General features: G+C 35.0%; 1 protein-coding gene across 8 annotated transcripts in view; it reads right to left on the minus strand.

Moving 5' to 3' along the window:
• Positions 1–20,251, minus strand: part of BNC2 (basonuclin zinc finger protein 2) — a 335,545-nt gene that overhangs the window by 111,974 nt on the left and 203,320 nt on the right. For all 8 annotated transcript variants that reach the window (XM_064403273.1, XM_064403274.1, XM_064403272.1 and 5 more), the window contains one exon: positions 12,476–12,578. In XM_064403273.1, coding sequence (XP_064259343.1) covers positions 12,476–12,578 — 103 coding nt within the window. The remainder of the gene's footprint in view (positions 1–12,475; positions 12,579–20,251) is intronic.

Here is a 20,251-nt window from a genome sequence, read left to right on the forward strand (position 1 = left end):
TAGAGAATCTACTTAGTATAATCTGAAATGCCAAAAAAACTTTGAAATTGTTTCAATGTTCATATTACAGCCTGCGATACTCTTATTATGTAACAGTAAAAAAAAAAAAAAAAAAAAAAAAAAAAAAAAAAAAAATCTGTGGACATCTTTGCAATAAATCAGTAAACAAACTTTTATGTTCCATTTTTAGTTTGGTTGTTTTTTGCTTTTTTTTGGTTGGTTGGTTGGTTTTTGGTTTGGTTTTTTTTGTTTGGTTTTTTTTTTTTTTTGGTTGGCTTGTTTGGTTGGGTTTTTTTTTTTAATGTTGTAAAGTAAGAAGGGGAAATGTACCTTATTTATAACTTACTCGAGTTTTGAGACTGTGTAATTCAAACAAATTTAAGTACAAAGGATACATTAAAATAAGGTACAACACCTTCTTCAATTTATGAAAAGACAGAAAACAAAGAAGAGATTTTTAAATTTCATCTATACTGTGTCCAGTTCACAGGCTCAGCTCTGCAAATTTACTTATTGCCCTCAGACCCCTTCCTTCCCAATATGCAGTGAAAAAGGTCAACCAAATTAAAAGCCATGCCTCTGAGCAGATTCCGTTTTTGCAAAGTAAAAGAAATACAAATATGCAGTGATGAATTTTGTACTTTAGAGGTCTGATAAAATTTTTTTGAACAGCTACAATAAAAGCATGACATTTTGCCTTTACTAAATATAAAAGAATTTAAAATATCCTAGTTTTAATGTAATTGGAGTTGCAGATACACTTACCTCTTGCTAATTTCCTGATCCTAGATAAATATTTTATTAACCTGAGAGGGATGAAAAGGTCTAGTGAAAGGTCTTGGCTGATTTGCCTGGCTATGTATCTCGGAACACCACAGAGAAAAGTCTATAGGTTGCAATAGGACATTATGGATCTCATTCCATTTCAGTTTAAGTTTTGAGTTCTCCAATATATCCAGTCTGGATTTTCTGGCATACTCTCTAGCCAGTTTCCCAGCTTGCCAAAGGGGAATACTGTTGGAGCACACAAACTCATACAAATGATGATACAAAATTTTACAATCATCATCTTCTTTCTAGATTATTAGATTTGTTCAAGAATAGAAAGATGAAAAAAAAATGTTGTCTGTGTCTAGAAATAACAAGAATCTTGCCAGACATTAAAAAAACCAAAATAACTGGGAGAGATTTTGCAGCAAAAGAAACGAAAATTAAAATACAGATGAAATACATAATACCAATATAAAATTATTCCATAATACTGTTGCAACAATAGCATGTTGAGTGTGCAAAAACAGATAGAGTTTACTAATGGCAATGTTGAGCACGGTAGTTTACTCTTGGTTTTAGTGGTGAACATGAACAGCATCACATTTTCAGAGTTCAAGATTTTCTTCTTGATCATCAACAACAGAAAAAAAAAAAAGCAACAAATCCTTACTAATTACTAAAATGCTATAGGGACCACTTATTACCACTTATCACCTCTTATAAGAAGTGGTCTAAAGTAGCCTCCCTCAGTCTGCAGATTTAATACCACCTCCAACATGGTGTAATATGGTGCATTTTGAAGGCAGAAAAAATTTGCTCCTCAAAAATATGGTAGAAAGTGACTAAGGATAAGAAAAAATTTCAGCTTCTATTTAACAACTCAAATATTTTCATGGTGCATGAAATTATCCTGTTCAGTCCTGCAGCAGGAGAGTGAGGGACCTGAACACTTATGGGACCTGAACACTTATATGAGTGCGTGAACATCCTGAATCCTGAGTACAAATTCCAGCTACAATATCGCATCCTTTGGTAATCTCTTTTTCACCTCTCTTTTCATCACTTTCATAATTTATTCCATATAGAAGAAAAATGTTCACTAAGACAAAAATCATGGAAGGAGAGTAAGTAAAGAAATTCTGATTCATAGGAAAAATATATATTTTTTTGGTAATGCCTTTTATTGTAAACCATTTGCCAAACACACTGAGTCTATGACAGAGGGACACATATGTGATCTGCTAATTTACAGCTTGAATGTATAGATGTTCACACTTAGTAAAAGGCTTCTTAATAGCATTTTAAAATTAAACATGTGTTGATAATAGGTGTTCCAAACCCAAACAAAACAACAACTAAACTGATATATGTTTTCATGCCTCACCCTGCCTCATTTTTGCTCTAGCAAAAACCCCCCCAGCACTTCAGTTGCATGTACACAAAATAAATGTTATTAAAAAAAGACTGAATGAAAACTTTCATTAATTTTTCTGTCTATGATCTGATTCCAAGTTAAAATGTCTAGAACGTTACTAGGTTTATGTAGCCGAAAGCAGAACCACAGTTTGTTCACAGACGTTGCTTGCTGTCTGCAATTTTTTTTATCCCTTTACAAAACTTTGAACCCCATCCAGCTTTGACACACTGCCTCTTCAGTTAATAACTATCAAGTTTCCCCTTGTCTCCTGTCTACTTTTCTTTGAGGCAATTGCGCACTCAGCACCCCGAGATAATAACACACATCTATAAGATAAAAGCAATGGCATTAATGTAATTGTCTGCCTTTCTCTCTTTAGCCTAATCTTTTTTTTTCTTCAGTTTTGACTGCCTCTGTGACACCTGTTTTTGTCTCCTCTGATCCTACGACAGGTTTTCCGCTGACAAGGTTTTTGCCTGACAGAGATTCTGCCAGACAAGAACATAATAAAATATGAAGAACTGCTTGTCAGAGTTTCTGCCAATGCTCACATGAAATGGAGGGGGGGGGTAGTGGCAGGGAGGGGGGAGTGGACAAAAAAAAATCCTGACCTTTTTTTTTAAAGGGGCCCTATGCTAGTTGCTTTTGGTTTGTCAGGGAAACAGCCTCCCTGGCCAATTCCTGCAAGCCAAACAGGTGTCTTGCTCTATGTTTTCTTTCTGTAGAAAAATATTTTTCTTTGATAGTAGAAAACATGATTACTAAGGGAAAAAATATAAAGGGACAAAAAAGAGCCCCAAATGTTTTCTCCCATCTCTTCTGTTTTCTCTACAGAAATTCATGTTATATCTAAGTTTATGTAGTGGTACCTCAAAAGCATGTCTTTGATCCATTTAAATTAATAATCTAAATCAATAATTAATAATAAAAATAAAATGGTAGGCTTTTTATTCCCCCCTGCTTTTTCACAACTAATATGTTCAAAGGAACATGCTGTAAAGGACCTTCATACCAAGTTCTCAGAAAAATATCTGGGCTGGAAGTTTCCTGCATAGGCATACTGCAAAATGAAGACACCTAACTACTGGGACCAGGGTAAAGAAGATGAGACAGAGCCACTTGCGTGGGCTTTGGGACCTTGTAGTACTCTCTGTCATTATGTGCATTGCTGCCTATACAAAAGAGGACTTCAGCTGATTAGTCTGATGATCAGTGATGGAGAAACACATGTAGATTAATCATGTGAGCATTCCAACACAGTGCTGTGCTGTGTGTCTTGGTATCAGCAGTCTCCTCTGCTGAAGACAGCAGCTAGGGTTTATGGTGTCACAGTCCTCGGTGCATCAATTTCGCCCCCCAGCCTGCATTCCAAATCCAGGGGTTCATAGTCTCTACTAAAGCTCAGGCCTGGACCTTCGCTCCCCTCCTAAACGGCACTGTAGGTGTGTCAGGCTGTAGTCCTGTTTTCTAGATTACCCTCAGATTAATGTTTCAGCCTGGTCTTCCACCTTTAGCCCCCACTTCTTTTGTTCCTGATCGAAGCCTGTGGATGGACCCTTGACCTGAGTATATTCTTTTGCCATGCCTGAGATTGTCAATAGACACAGTTACCAGCTTCTCATTCAGTCCATGGTCAGACTTTAAGGAATTGTGTTCATGGTGCAGGCATGGCCAGTGCTCTCATTGCCTTTGACTACAGGCTTAGAACCTTTGCTTGGACTGTTCACTTTTGCTGTTCCTTGAACCATAGATTAATGATGTCATTGTTGAAATCTACAATCTATAATGGAAGATGCTAAATAATCTCTGTTACTTTGATTAGTCATTCAACTTTGAACTTGCCAGTCTCTTGCTTCCAAAGCTAATTGTCCCCTTCCTATCAACCATTAACACCTTCTTAAAACTATTCTGTCCCTTAATTATGGTAAGATGTGGTTTAATGTGTATCTTCATCATCCTAACATAATTTGGTTGACATATTATACAAAGTAAGACATAAGCACATTTGGGAGACCTGGACTATGGTCTGGATTTGAAGGATTTCTATCTTAATCCTAATGCACTTCAATTCCATTAACTGTGATTCACAGTTTTACAGAAATTCTAAGTGGGAAGGGATTTCTACAGATTGCCTGATGCAGTCTTCTAATGAAAGCAGGGCCTTAGATTAGTTGGTTCTGCCATGTTGTGTCTTTATATTTAAAGCTGTGGCGGGGGAGGGGAGGAGGGAAATTCCACCTCTTCTCTCACAACCTATTCCATCTTGTATGCAGCATTGAAAACTGTAAAGAAAATGCAATAGGCACTGCCCACCTGTTAATATCATTCTGTTTGAATCATGTCATAGACATATTTCACAAAGGCAAGCCAAGACCATGGTGGTGTTTCAGTTTAGGGTGTAACTCTGGTTCAAGCATATGAAATGCTCTCCCACATGTGCTAAACCACCTCAGTTTTTCCAGGAAAACCTGCTGTCTTAAGGTTGCTAACAGCTGAAGGTGTTCAGAGCTTGGGAAGACTGGTTCATAAAACTAGTTCTACCATTCACATACATAAGTCTTACCCATTCCAATTCATGTACTCCAATTCATGCCATTTCACAAAGCTCCTGTTAAATATACTTCAGAAAAATTGACTGCAATCAATTATAATGGAATTAGAAAAGTCTCTGAGACTCACACTGTACATTTCTTGTATTTATCTCGTCTCTTTCTAAAATCCAGATAGAAACGCGATAATTGAGTAAGACTATTGTCTGCTAAATTAATCTGGGGCAAGTGTCCTCATAATGCTATTGCTCAAAATGAAATTCCTCCTAGTAGGAAAAAAGTTTCTCCTTTCAATTTCACATTTGCAAAAGAGAAAGCTGAGGCAAAGTTACCCACAGTATTATCATTTAAACATCTGAAAGCAGTATGAATTTTTTATTCTTGCAGTCAAATCGCATTTTAACCTTATGAAGGTGTATGGAATGAAGTAGTAGGGTTTGTTTCATTTAGAGCTGTTTCAATTTGTGTTCTGCTTAACCTAGTGAACTCTAGTTAATTAGGATGTTCCTATAAACAATTAAGCTTCTTGTAGGATCATTAAGAAGATATAAAAATTTATGATGTAATAAACTGTAATAAAATGATAAAGTGGTTAGCACATCACAGCAATTCATGTGCAGCAGCATAGGTGTTGAAAGACACAAGTAAGAAGGTATTGTGACCTAAACATCCTGGAGCAGATGCATGTTGCAGAAGTCCACCACTGCTTCCCCATAAATCTGTTGGTGATTTGAATTCCCACATCTCACAGAATTTATCCTGCTCATTTGGGAATCAAACAGCAATCACCAGACACTCTATTGCTCCCATCTGAAGCTTGCAGCAAACTTGTTATCATCACACTTAAGGGGCTCAAAATCATGGATTTCACTAAGTACCTTTCCAAAAGGCAGCCTCTACTACAATTGGAAAGAAGAATTCCAGGTGCTAATTTAACATCATTGTTTGTATAGCCTTTGTTCCATCTAGCAAGTCTATTTGTTTCCTTGTTTCCTGGATTCTCTCCTTAAGAAGAAAGGGTAAGACATCATCTCCTGATACATCTCCTAGAATTTTGTCCCATTGTATTGGGTGTACTAAATGAGAGTAAGCCTTCTCTGTAAAATGTGAGTTCAATAATGCTGGGCACCCATATAAGAATATCTTGCATTTTTGAAATACTTTTAGTGTAAATGTCTGTAAGCATTTTATAGTTTATCAAAGGCAATTGTAATTTTATAAATGTATTTCAGAGTTGCCAATTAGTATCTGATTCAATTTAAAAGTTTTTCAGAAAATAAAATATTCACAGAAAAATATTTCACTTTCAGTTGTGAATGTAGGCCAACCCAGCAGAAACAGGCACTGTGCTTCAGAATGGGTCATGGCCTGTTTAGAGCTTAGCAGACACTCACTCAGTCCTTCGCTGAATGCTTAATGCCTGGTCAGCTATAATCTCACCTGGCCATATCAAAAAGACATTGCCTTATTCAAACCTAATGTAAGCCAATGAAGTTCCATAGAAGCAGAAAGGTCTAACTTCTTCCTGACTGAGTTAAGATGTCCTGGGGGTGGCAGGGAAGAAAAGAAAAAATGCAAGGAAGTGCAAATGTGAGCATATGTAGGGTAGAGCCTGTGCTTTACCCCTCAGGAAAACCTGAGGGTGTCAAATTTGCATGAGAATTAAACTCTTAACCATATGGTTATGTAAGTATCAGCTAAATACAAGGATGAAAAAGGAAGGCTTCTTATTTGTTCTTGGGGCATCTAAGTATTATTTCTTTTCTGTCACTTCCATCTCATAAACTGTTGAAACAATATTGTTTATCTTGGATGCCCTAATATCTGGATTTGGTTTCACCGCTGCTTGATTATCACTAAGGGTGATACCAGAGTAACACAAAACAAACACTACATCACATTATTCTTATCAATGTAACAGGCTTTAAAACCAGACACTGGGTCACAGTGCCCACAAGATAACAGAGTGTATTTTCTCTGTGCTGCATTCTCTGCTTTGTAAAATCCTGCTGAAGGGAAGCATAAAGGAATTGCATAGGCAGAAGAGGGGCACTTTAGAAAGTATTTACCAGTAATGAAGGTTAATCTTGTAAGGTTCCTGGAAGCAACTCAGTAATGAAAAATATGCCTCCACCTTCAGGGTCAAAAGAAAGTTATAACAGATGGATTAAAATGATCTTGTCAGTAAAAGACATGAAAATCCAGACTACACCTAAAATAGTTTTATTTTAAAAGTCATAAAAAGCTAGCGTTTATTATAAATGACCTGCAGAGAATTACTTTACTAAAAACCTAAAAATAACTTTATAATTTTTTTAAATCTAAAAATATTGTTGTTAATAATATAAAATAACTATAAAAATTATTTTCTCAAGTAATTTTAAATAAATTCAGATAATTAAATAAATTTTATAGAATGAAGCAACTGTATTTGATATTACAAATTGTGACTTTTTTTTATATCCTACCAGATAATGCAGATATAACCTAATTATTTTGCTAGTTAACTATAATTACATTTCTCTCTTATTTTCTTTTAATAAAATTACTTTCTGCTTAAAAATCTCAATTTTTAAGTAAAGAACAACATGGCAGTTCTGCCAGCTTTTAGAGAGACTCTAAGATCAATGACTTGTTTTCATTTTGCTTTATTTTGTTAGAGATTATCTTTGACTTTGCAAACCTGCTGAAACCTGAAAGTGAAATTTCTTTCACTCAACATCTTTCGACTGAGACAAATATAGGAATTCACATGAATTTTATTTCAACATAGCACTCATTCCCACTGCATTCCCATGCAGCTTGCATTTAAATTCTAAACCTTCTTCCTAGATCAAGTCCTTTCAGAAACTTTAGGGTAAGGGAGAGATGTGATTTCTAAAATTTGCACAGCATCCTTCTGTTTCTTTTCTTTATTTATTTCTACCTATCTATTCTCCGTTTTCTATTGGAGGTTGTTTCCATTCTTAGTCTCATTAACAGCAAGCTAGAACCTGCTTTATATAAATACTAGCATAGCACCCGAAAAAATTCCTTGAAAAGGTGAAATTGTAACTCACATGGCAAATCTCTGACTCTGCTACTCTTCACTGTATGGCAGCTTTTAGTCAAAAAAATAATGAATGGGCCCTATGTGCCAAAATCTACTAGTTAATGTTATTTCATCTTTTTTTTTTTATTACAACCAAACAGAAATTAATCTCAAAGTTACTGGAGAGAACATCTGACTAAACCTTACATGGGGCTGTATGTGGCCTCACCATGCCTTAGAGAGGTGTTAAACCTTACTAGAATGAATAGCTGAGCCCTGAACTGAGCTGATTGGCATGATTCAAATAAAAAGACATCAAAGACCTTTAGAAGACTAAGGACTATTTTTCTATAAGAGGAGAAAATAAAGAAAGAAAGAAAGAAAGAAAGAAAGAAAGAAAGAAAGAAAGAAAGAAAGAAAGAAAGAAAGAAAGAAAGAAAGAAAGAAAGAAAGAAAGAAAGAAAGAAAGAAAGAAAGAAAGAAAGAAAGAAAGAAAGAAAGAAAGAAAGAAAGAAAGAAAGAAAGAAAGAAAGAAAGAAAGAAAGAAAGAAAGAAAGAAAGAAAGAAAGAAAGAAAGAAAGAAAGAAAGAAAGAGAAGAAAGAAAGAAAGAAAGAAAGAAAGAAAGAAAGAAAGAAAGAAAGAAAGAAAGAAAGAAAGAAAGAAAGAAAGAAAGAAAGAAAGAAAGAAAGAAAGAAAGAAAGAAAGAAAGAAAGAAAGAAAGAAAGAAAGAAAGAAAGAAAGAAAGAAAGAAAGAAAGAAAGAAAGAAAGAAAGAAAGGGGAGAGGAAAAATGTTTAGAGGATGCTTAATTTCCTAGAGTAGATTGATTAGTGTAAAAGTCAGATGGTCCAAGCATGCACAGCATACCAGAAACAAGCTCTTGATCTCTGAGTTTTACCAGTGACCTATTTCAGGGTAAGACAAAAAACTGTCATTTCTAATTCTCTGATTGTATCTGAAACAAGATGACAATGATTTCACACAAACTTAGTAATATTATTATACTGTGGGGGTTGTTTTGTTTTATTTTGTTTGTTTGTTTGGGTTTTTTGCGGGGATATTGAAACTAAAATAAGTAGAATGAATATCAGAAATAATAGCTGTAGTCCACTATAACTTGTGTCACCTTAACACATTTTTTTTGAGCGAAACAGTTATGAGAGTGGGTAAGATTGTACTTGATTGATACTACATTGGGTCTTTTGATCTGTTAGACAAGATATAATAAGAGTGTTTCTGCTAGCAGTATGGTAATTTTTATTCTGACATCAATGACAAATACAAAAGACAAAATGCAAAGTCAATGAAATTAACATCTTTTTACTGCAGACTTGTTTAATTTCTTTCCTCAGAGGCAAAGATACTTCAGCTAGAAGAAACACACGGCAAATAGAGTGGGGGTTTTATCATTATTTCCAATAAAGTTTCAATTATTTTTCTGCTAAAGAGAGTAAAATGTTATGACTATCTTCACAGAATAAAATATGCTTCTTTTAATACAAAAAAATAGCAGGAAAACAAATCAAGAACTCGAGTATTATTTTTGTAGTCACCTAAGTACCATATTATTTAAAAGCCACAAAATGCCAATTGCCTGGGTTAAAATAAATTCCCCTTTAAAAATTGACTATTAAGATTTTAATGAGATTTTTTTTCCATATGGACTATACAAAGTATCTTTACCATTACAAAATAAAGAAGTCACACACTTTATCTGACTTCTTGAATTTTAAGAAATGGCTTATCCAATTTAAGCCATTTAATTTTGGGGTTGGAAAATAAATCCCCTCCCAACCTGACAATATGAAAGCCAGGCTTTAACTGAAAAAAAATGAAAACAGTCTAGTTACCCAAATCCCTTAAAATACTCAAAGATTCATTCTAGGACTAACCCAGTCTCCACAATGCACAGTAGTACTTGATAAAGTTGTTAAGCTCTGTGCAGCTTTTGGCTTTGGCGTTAAAAACACTGATGGTAGGATTGCTACTGTAGTACAGAACTTTCAACAACAGAAACATTTATCTGGCCATAAAAGTGCTTTCCAATGTAATACTGTTCATATAATTGCAATGCTAGGTTTGGCAACAACAGACAGGTGTATCTGAACTTGTAGGAAATCTTTTCTTTCAAGATGTGTGCAGCTTATTTTAGATGAGGGAGGGAAAATGGGAGAAAGATGATGGAGAAGAAAACAGGAAAGAAGAAAACAGGCCAGCAGTTGCTAAGTGCAATAGTACAGTGGTGGCTATATGCCCCTTCCTCCTCCCTCTAAGAATTCCAATGTTTTAAATGGCAGCTATTAGAAAGAATTAACTCCACACAGATTAGTCAAGTACAGCATGAGTAGAATGCAGTTCTAAGCTATTTTTTGATCTATACAGTTAATTATGATTCTAGCTTATCAGAACTGAATAAGCACAGTACTTCCTGTTGGAAACACATAGTTTTAGATAATTACATTCAGTAAAGCACTACATCATGTGTCAAGCAGCTGAGTTGAAATTCATTAATAAAAATCATAAGAAAACCTTTTAATTAAAGTATCAGGATATACTCTTTGTATTCAAAAACAACTTCTGAAAGTAGTGTGCTAACATTTTTAAAGTAAAGGACTTCTGAACTGCAACCTGATTTTAGTAATTTTAAAATCCAGTTGCTATAGTGCAGTGAATTGACATGTCTCCTGAATGCTGCCCTCAAAATCCTCAAAAACAGCTAAGATCGAGAATTGAAGTAGACACATTATTGTCTCCAGAAAATAACTTGCAAGACCCTGCTTGATGTATGTTAAACATATATCTGACTTGTCTCACTCTGCCATAAAATGTAAGTACTCCAGATGACTGTACACAAAGTACACTAAAAAAAAAAAGAAAAAAAAAAAAAGAAGGGGAAGAAAAAGAAAAATAAAAAGAAGAGCATTATTCACTTGGCACAATAGCAAAATAAACACTTCCTAAAAATATATAGCTGTATTAAGTTTTTCTTTATGGAATATTAAGCACTTAGGTAAGGGAGCAGGTGTTGTATCCGAAATCATCATGTTCTGCTTTCAGTTTTCTGGATTTGCAAAACAGGGACATTTCCACTATATGCACGGTGGTAATCTCAGATCACTGTCATAATTTTCTGATTTTGAATTCAATCACTTCACAGAGAAAAAGCACATCACAGGGAGGAAAATCTGATTATTCTCTTCCAAACTCTTCCAAAATGTACTCCTTAAAAAGAAAATTCAGGATTGCCATGAGCCAGAGTCTAAGTGCTAGACTCAGTTTCTACTGCTCATCAGGAGGACACCCTGGAAAATACCTAGACAGTGCATCCCTATTTTCTGATCAGAAAAACTTCAGATGCTGATTCTACACAAAACCTGAAAAGTGCCTGAACTACACAAATTTTGTGAGGTTTAGTGATTCTTCTAAGAAATGTGAATCTGGTTATACAGGGACTGAATATAATTTTCTGGGAAATAAGACTAACAAAGATTTACTATGTCCCAGATAACATAGTACACAAGAAACTTACAACCAGCTTCCGGATGGCTGGTGCTAGGGCATTTCTAGGCAGCCTGGAGGCAATGTTAGGCAGTGACACAGGACTGCATGGTACCTGCATACCTGTTTCTCTTTCCATACATGTGAATAAAAACTTCGCTGTCAATCTATGCTGTTGAATTTTTTGAGCATTCACACTTGCCATATGTCAGCATACTCAAGCACAAAGCCACACAGACATGAACTAAATAAATAGAGATCAAATGTATCTTAGGACAAAAGTACTAACCTTTCACCCAAATTCTCATCAAAATATCATAAAATTCACCAAATATAAGCCCCCAAATGTCTGGCAGAAGTTGGGGATGAGGGCTGTGCTTGCTTAGGTACCAATAATCTAGATCATGAGAAGAAAACTTCAACAGCAATTTCTTCCACACATATAGTAATCTTTCCTTTCCCCACCCTAAACCCTCACTATTTTTCTTTCATTAAATAATTTTAGCTATCTTCCTTATTTACCTTCTAATGGTGTATATAGCTCTCTCCTGCTCTCTCATGCTAATTTAATAATGGCTTTCAAGAAAAAAACATTCCAAGAATATTAAGTAGAAAAGAATAAATAAAATTGAAGGTCTTTCTGTGAATTTTTATGCTTTCATGCCTGATCTGGGAATCCTTCCTATCTTCATTAAGAAGATAAACATGGGAAGAGAGGTTCAGCTCACAAATCGCATATGCAGACCTTCTTTGCAATATAGGATACACTCTCAACATATGAGACCTGAAAGTTTGACGCTGGTAAATTTGAATTTCCATTTGTCCCCATGATTTCTTGGCTGATGCTTCTTTTCAATACAAACTCTGCTGTGCAACCATACGTAAACTTTTTGCCTTTCTGTTAAGCCCTACGGGAACTACATTATTTTCTGGAGGCTAGAATATTCTTTTGAGTTGTACACAAGCTTTTGAACTCCAGTGGCACTTGAAGCTGTCACCAGAATAACAGACTCCTACCTTTACATCCTACAAATTGCTGTAGAAAAAGCATGTGCATGCATACACAATGACAAACACAGATTGTGCACACATGCCTATGTAGACAAATAGGTACCACTATTGTATGTATCAATCCAGTTCCTATTATTTAAAGATACTAGTAAGAATGGAAAGAATTGAAAAAACAAGCCCAGAACAGATATTTCTTACCATGAGCCACCCAGCCATGTTTACACTGATCGCAGGTTCTCAGGTTAATCTTCCCTGGCTGAAAACATTCACATGTGCAATTTACCAGTGTACAGCGGATGGCCTGGAAAAAGAAACAGAAAACACATGTTAATGTATTTCTTTCTTCTTGTACAAATTTGCTGTGATAGCTAGAATGATATGAACTGCATAGAAAACCCCAGCCTTCTAACATTCAAAGCCTCGCTCCTATTTTAAGTAGAAAATAATTTTCTTTCAAAAACATATGTCAGTATGTCCCATGGAGATGAATAAATTCCTGAAATCTTTTTAAGATTTGCTCTAATTTTTTTACAAAAAAAAAAAAAAAAAAAAAAAAAAAAAAAAAAAAAAAAAAAAAGATGGTAGGATGAGGATGCTGTAGGAGTTCCATAAATATCCTGGTTTTACATTGACTTCATGAAGAAAGTTACTAGGGATGTCTTACCATAGGAGCATACCAGTTTGAAATCCAGATAAAAATTAGGAAACAAAAACATATGGAAACAAAAACTACAAATATACTTCCCCTTCGTTACGGAATCCAAAGGTTATTTTTTAATTTTCTTTTTGGGGTTCACCTAACATATAACTCTGCAAAAAGAAGTAATGGATTTTATGTGTTCCCAAAACAATGAACTGATCAAGGTTCAAGAATAGGACTGGTTCAAACAACATCCTGTAAGTTGTCTTTACATCTCTCACTTTCCTCAGTATCTAGGAATAGCCTTTTACCTCTTAAAACTCTTCATTTGTTAATGCATTTCTGTGTTTTAAAGTAGGAATAGTGAAACTCCAGTCCCATGCAGAGATCTCAAATTTGCTTAATAATACACCTTCCTTAATAACAGACATTCTCATCTTCCTTTTTAGAGTTATTTCAAAAATTACACAGGTTTACTTTGACACGGGCTAGCAACAGCCACAGAAAAGTGAATATAAATTGAACGAGGTTCTTTCTAATGTAACAGACATATGTTTTTAAATAGTGTAGAAGATGACCTGTGCACTTCAAACTGCTACTAATAAATTTATGGCATGCATTTAGTTATAATTTGCATGGAGATTTCTGAGACAAAGAGGCTTATTCTGATCATTCTCAGATTAACAATCTACTGTAACTACCAGAGCTGCCAGGAAAAGATATCTCTATAGATTTAGATGCAATCAATGATTACTTGGGGGCTAAGGTGGGGGAAGGGTGCTTGGTACGCATTGCCACAGAGATACCAAAGAATTATTAAGACTCTTGCCTTTTACAAAGAATTAGTACACATATTTTCCATACAAAAAATATTATCTTAACTGTAGTGGCTTTAAATAAATTACATTCAGCATTAGCTTGGTCTGGCTAAGCTCCTTGGCTGCTGACAATGAAAAAGCTTCGGAATGATTTTAAATGTTTGATCCCTTCACTTTTTAATCTGCATCAGAAGAAATGTAAAGACATTTATAGTTCATGCATACATTTAATATCTGTATTTCTCTGACAAATTTCTGTTACAAGAATCCTTTATTCCTCTTATCCTATCTGCTCCTTTACAACCTTTTACTCTCAAAAACCTAGTGAGAGAAAAAAATCCTGCTCTATTATGCCTGACACTTCAGGGCCTCAGTCTCAATGTCACCTGTCCAATTACTCATTAGCCAGGTTATAAAACATTGCTCTATGGATGCATGATTAAAAGAATTAGTAACACGAAATATAAGGGTACCAAAGAAGTGCTGACCATGCAGGAATAATATATGTGTTTGTGGGTTATGAGAAAAAAAATCTCCTGGAAGGTCCTGTTTCATGTTCAATAGTGTATTGACCTGGTAATATATCAAGACTACACTGGTCAGTAATGGTGTTCTTTTGCTAATATGTTCATTAATTAATGAACTCAGTAATTAATTGTACTGCAAGAAGGAGGTCTTTCAAAATGATATTTTTGTTTTGACATAGAAGATTTTCTCATTTTCACCACTTTTTTCAGATCGCTGCACTGATGTCAATACAACATTGGCTGTATTTATGATATTTTAATTTCTTCATGTGTCATTTACAGTACATGTAAAAGGTGTAATATAGTGCAGTACATGTACTAGATCAAACTCTGACATTTTGAAGAGTTGCTTTATTAAGGCTCATCAGCATTTCCATTACAACCCTATCCACTTTTGGCCTAGAGGTCAACAGGTTGCCTGTAAAAATTTGATTCAGCTTGGACCTGAAATATAGTGTTGAAGCTTAAGAGTAAGTTTTATTAAACCCATTCAAAAATTACCCATTTAGCCACTACAGATTATAAACGGGGTGGGGGGGGTGTGAAGTTTAGAGGTTACATGTTTCTTTTCCTCTTTTCTGAATGAAATAGAGTATTGATTATGCAAAGTGTTGAACTAATTAATTAGTATGATTTCTATCTTTTATACATACTGCCAAAAAAATTCACCCATGTTTTTCAGAAACATGAGAATATCAGCTATTTCCTCCAACAAATAAATTAGAAAGTCTTCAAAAAGAGCTATGTATTTTTATAAATTAATATTGATTGGCATGAAAAAATCAAAACATAATTAGCATGTCCAAAAGATTCAGCCTGGCCTTACTTGGCTGCTTTTTCTGCCAAGGGTGTATATTGATGCCAGGTTGTAATTTGGTTTGACTAGTTTCCCATTCCACCACAGAGAATCCCATGCATACTCTGAATGATGAGGATTACCCCTCAAGCTGGAAGATGCTCATTTAGGACCAGAAATACTAATTCTAATTCATGTTCTGGCATGATGTTGGGCAAATTATTTTGTTAGCCTGATGCCTACATTCCCTAAACAACAACTAGACACAATGACATTAAGTGTTGCCAGGGCGGATGCAAGATAAATTTGGAGCCATTCTCTAGTAGCAGAGGCTATTGAAAGTCTCAAGTAGAATTTTATCTTTATTTCAGAGATTAATTTTTCACTTTGCTTAGTTAATTCAGAATTACCGTAACTACCTGAGATTGCTACAATACCCAACATGCAGCCAATGTAATTAACTCAGTGACAATTCTGAATTGTCTTCTTCTCAGGAAGATTCAAGATGCCAAAACCAGTGTGATATCCTACACATAGCATCAGAACACTAACATTCATTAACATAAAAGAAAGAATTGTGCTTTAAGACCTTCACAACACAACTAGCGACTTTACAAAGCCTTACAGAGATATGCATCACCATGATGAACTAGTATTTTCCACCTGTTTTTCAGTTCTATCTAACTTGGAAGCAGAAGCCACTGACAGCTTGTGCAACAGGCTCAGAAAGGCCAGAAGGGCAGCTGAAGGTGAATGTGGCATAGATTAACCTAAGAAACCAAAGTCTGAATGCAGACCCCCATTCCTCAGCAGCAGGATTTTAAGGTACAGTAGCTGGTATTCCTGTAGGTAGCTGAGTGGGTTGGTGTAACTGTGGTTGGACATTTGGTACTGGTCAATTTTAAAGGGATGGGGTGGGAAGTGGGGAAGATAAGATCTTCATTGTAGCAGCTAAATATTGCAAGCATTGTTCCAACCTGTTAAAGTGTAGGTATAAAAATCCAAGGGTGTACCAATGTTAGAATTTGGCAGAAAGTGCTTCTGAAAGAGTTTAGCTGGCATCCCACAAGTCATGCACTGTAATGGTGCCTTCCCAAGATTTTGATACAAAAGTTTATGCAATGGCACTTTACATACTACACTATTTTCTAGGGAAAGAAACAGAAATTTTCCCTGACTGAGATTTTTCTCAGGAACTTCCCCAAGAAAGCCAGAAAGAAAAGAAACCAGTGAATAGTGAAAGGAATGCTAAAATCAGAAGACACAGTCTCCCGTGTATTAACTCATAGACAACCATGTATTTAGATGACAACTTAGAGGTTAACACCTTAAGTATGCAACAAAACACAATTTCCTACATACACCTCCTTGAAACATGCATGCTGTTATATTTTACCATGTCAATGGCCTGCAGCTAACAGGAATGCTCAGACATTTTTATACATACCTTTCACTGAGTTCCTAACATATTGCTTCTTGTATTTCTATCAAAATTACAATGGCCCTTGAGGACCTGTGCATGAAATGGGCTGGACTTCAGCAAAATAATTTAAAATAGTTTACATTGCTGATTCCTTAAATCCTAAATTTTTTAAATTGACATTGAGAAATATCCTGCAGCTCTCTTTGAGATGCTCTTCCTGTAAAGCATAATGCAAAAAGAAAGGAACTGTGCCTAATATTAAAGCATGATGTCAGTACACCTATACATAAATTTGTATGGCTATTAAAAGATCTGACTTCTCTGGGTTTCTCCCACACCAAGGATATTAATTTAATATTGTTTGGGTAATTTTATTATATCTAAAAAGTAAGCATTATTCACATGATAATAGAAATAGCCCACAACAGTAATGGAAAAAACAATCTTTCTGGCTATTCTACAGAGTTTCCAAGAGATGAAAGTCAATAAACTGCCATGGGATGACAGTGTGGAGAGAAGAAGGAGAATATGTAAAGAACAGATATGATTCCTTCTCTGGATTAGTTACAAGTGGTCATAATAGATGGAGATGGTTTTAAATGGTGCAACATTCTGGAGAGACAGACAAGTTTTGCAACAAAACTTTTAAATGTAACTCATGATGAGGCTTCAAGAGTTCTGTGAGGCTGAGTAGCATCTTATTGAAGTATCAACTACATCTTTCTATGCAGTGGCAGTGATAAAGAGTCTTATTCCTAATGTCCTTGCCTCACCTTTCTCAAGTGCCTGTAAAAAGGTATTTAAAAATGTCTTCTTTCTACATCTATATCACTGTGCACCTGAATACATAATGGAGCCAACTATACTCATTCTCTGCATTGATGTTCCATCTACGTTTCTAATGCATCTCCTGTACATTTACACCACAGAGCACACACAATCTAAATCCACTGTTAGCAGCCACAGAAGCATGAGGCTTGGAGATAATTTGGTCCTGTGAAATTCTTTTAGTGAGACTGCAAACCAGCAAACTGGTACATAAGTGCAGTTCTTGACAGCTGCATTAAAATCTGTAAGACTAAGCAAGTAGGCACCCTAGACAAATGTGTTAGTTAGCAAAAATGCCATGGGTTTTAAACACACACACACACACACACACACACACACACACACACACACACACACACACACACACACACATGTATACTTGAAATTTAGATTTTGTAGAATAAAGATTTTCTATAAAGACAATTCACAAGTTCCATGTAATTCTGTAATACAGGCAAGAGCTTTCCACATTTAATTGACAGAGTAAATAATCTCATTTATGTTTTTAAAATTAATAACAGTTCAGGTGTTGTATACCAATGAATGAATATTTGCATGAAATTATGGGAAGTGTTAGAAGCAAAAAGCACTTTTTGCAGCTTATGTCTCAACTTTAAGAGAAACCCAAACACATGTTAAAAATTAACATTTTTATCCACTGTCAAACAGTTTTACTCTTTATTACAAATAAAAATGGCATAATTTTGAAGTAATATTTTATTGAAAGTAAATAACACTGTCATTAGAAGAACAATTTGAAGCCATCATAAAGTAGATGATCTTGAGACACCAAAATAATCAAAGTTAATGAGTAAAACTAATAAGAAACACAGAGATCCACTCTTGTTTTGCTGTATGTTGACTCATGACACAATAAGTTATGAAGCAGAAGATGACAGATAAGTTCTTCAAATGTTTCAACACTTTCTTAACAGAAAGTCTCCTGTGACATTAATTTTCTCACTCTGCTTCTTTGTTATAAAGCTAAGAAGACAATGTCTATATGACAAAACTGTCCCATACTACTGGTTTAGGTTCAGATTTTTTTCTTTATTTTTCAGAGCACATATATTTTCTCTAACAAGCTCTTAAAAAATCTGTCACTCCTTTACTACCTCATGAATCCAATTTTTTTTCCTGACAATTAAGTACTTATTTAAAAGATCACAGCAAAAATTCAGCAGTAGAGATAGCAAAAAAAGATCCAAATAAAATCACATTACTTTTGATAGCTGCTAAATCAAGAGTAGAATACAGTTTATTTTCAAATGAACATCAAAAGGAGGACCATTTGTATACTGACATTTAGGAAATTAATAACGTTACCTTTCTGTAATGCGACTGGTATTATAGGGAACTGTTTTGGTTTAAACTCAGTTGACATCTAAGGCCCACAGAGACACTACCCTCCTAGTGGGATAGGAGAGAAATCAGGATAGTAGGAGTGAAACAATTGGTGGATTGAGATAAAGACAGTTTAGTAGGTAAAGCAAAGAACCCACAAGCAAAATTAAACATGGGATTCATTATCCCCCTTCTCACCTACATTTTAACTTCTAAGAAAGAGGGAAAATTAGAGTGGAAGTGCTTGCTGCACTTTCTCCAGAATGTAGCAGAAACATGCAGAAGTATTTCTGCCTCTGCAGGGTGACCATATACATCCATCATGCAATTCTTATACAAAAATAACAATTTTGAAACTCAGCTAAAAATGTTTGTATTGGTAATTCAGCAGCCAAAACACTGGACTGGAAGAGGGGGAATGTCTCGATACTGATCCTGGGTCTGTCACTCCAACAGATGGACTTAACCACTCAACTTATAACTGCCCAATCTGAAAAAAATGGGTAATGCTAATATATACCTTTTCAGACATAAGGCTAATAAGATGCTCACAAAACATGGTGAGGAACGAGGGAACAGATAAGACAAAAACATTCAGCATTATCATTTCTTATTAATTTATCATTAGTAAATGAGTGATTTTATACATAGGAATCACCTAGAGACAAAAACTTTAAGTCATACATGACCATTGCTAACTGCAATACTAATAGCCTAACAGTGCTTTGCCCAAAACCAAAAACAGTAAGGGAGGGTTAACTTTGCATTTGAATGGTCTGAAACATTCATGTAATGTTATTGTATTTTTAATCTCTCTCCCATTTAGAAATACTCAAATACTTTCTGAGTTATTTACTGCATTGCAGTATTTTATTAGCAATTTCACATCACATTATATTAGTATTGTTTCTTACTTGTATTTATTTTCAGTAAATACAATTTGAAAGGTAATAATATTGTTATATTTCTCTGTAGCATTCAAGAACACAGTTACTAATACAATAGGAAGGGAAGCATGCTAACAAGAGAGAAAGCTGTTAATAGGATAAAACAGATTTTCCTGGAGTAAGCAAAACCTAGTCTCTAAGCACGCTAAAAAATTGTTTTCAAGTCTTCTTGAGAAAGAGCTGTTAAGTGAATGGGGAATAAGAAGAGAAGAAAAAAAAATGTTTGTAGTCTTGCATTAATTTAGGAGCTGCTCTTCAGTTCTACCCCAGACATCAGTAAAAGCAGAAACCTGTGTAAAGGAATGCTACCTGGACTTTTCTAGAGAAATATAACACAGAATATATGTTTTATTTTTCAGGAAGTGGCTGTAGAGCTTTCATGCTAGAACTCAGCTCACAGGGCTGCCTACAGGATACTATACGAAGACTGCAGGTAGAGTATCACCCTATGTTTCTATAGCATGCAAAACTAGCCTGAGCATCTCAGGCATCAAAGTTATTTGCACTGAAAAAATTAAGACTGACAAGAGCTTCTTTGGTTAAAATTTGAAGAAAAAACATAGTTGATTTAAGAATGAGATTCCCTGTGCCCAAGAGGCTGTTAGCAAATACAGATATTTGTTCTTACAGATGAAAACCAGATTTCTGCTA

This window comes from Passer domesticus, chromosome Z (assembly GCF_036417665.1).
Source record: "Passer domesticus isolate bPasDom1 chromosome Z, bPasDom1.hap1, whole genome shotgun sequence".
Taxonomy (NCBI): domain Eukaryota; kingdom Metazoa; phylum Chordata; class Aves; order Passeriformes; family Passeridae; genus Passer; species Passer domesticus.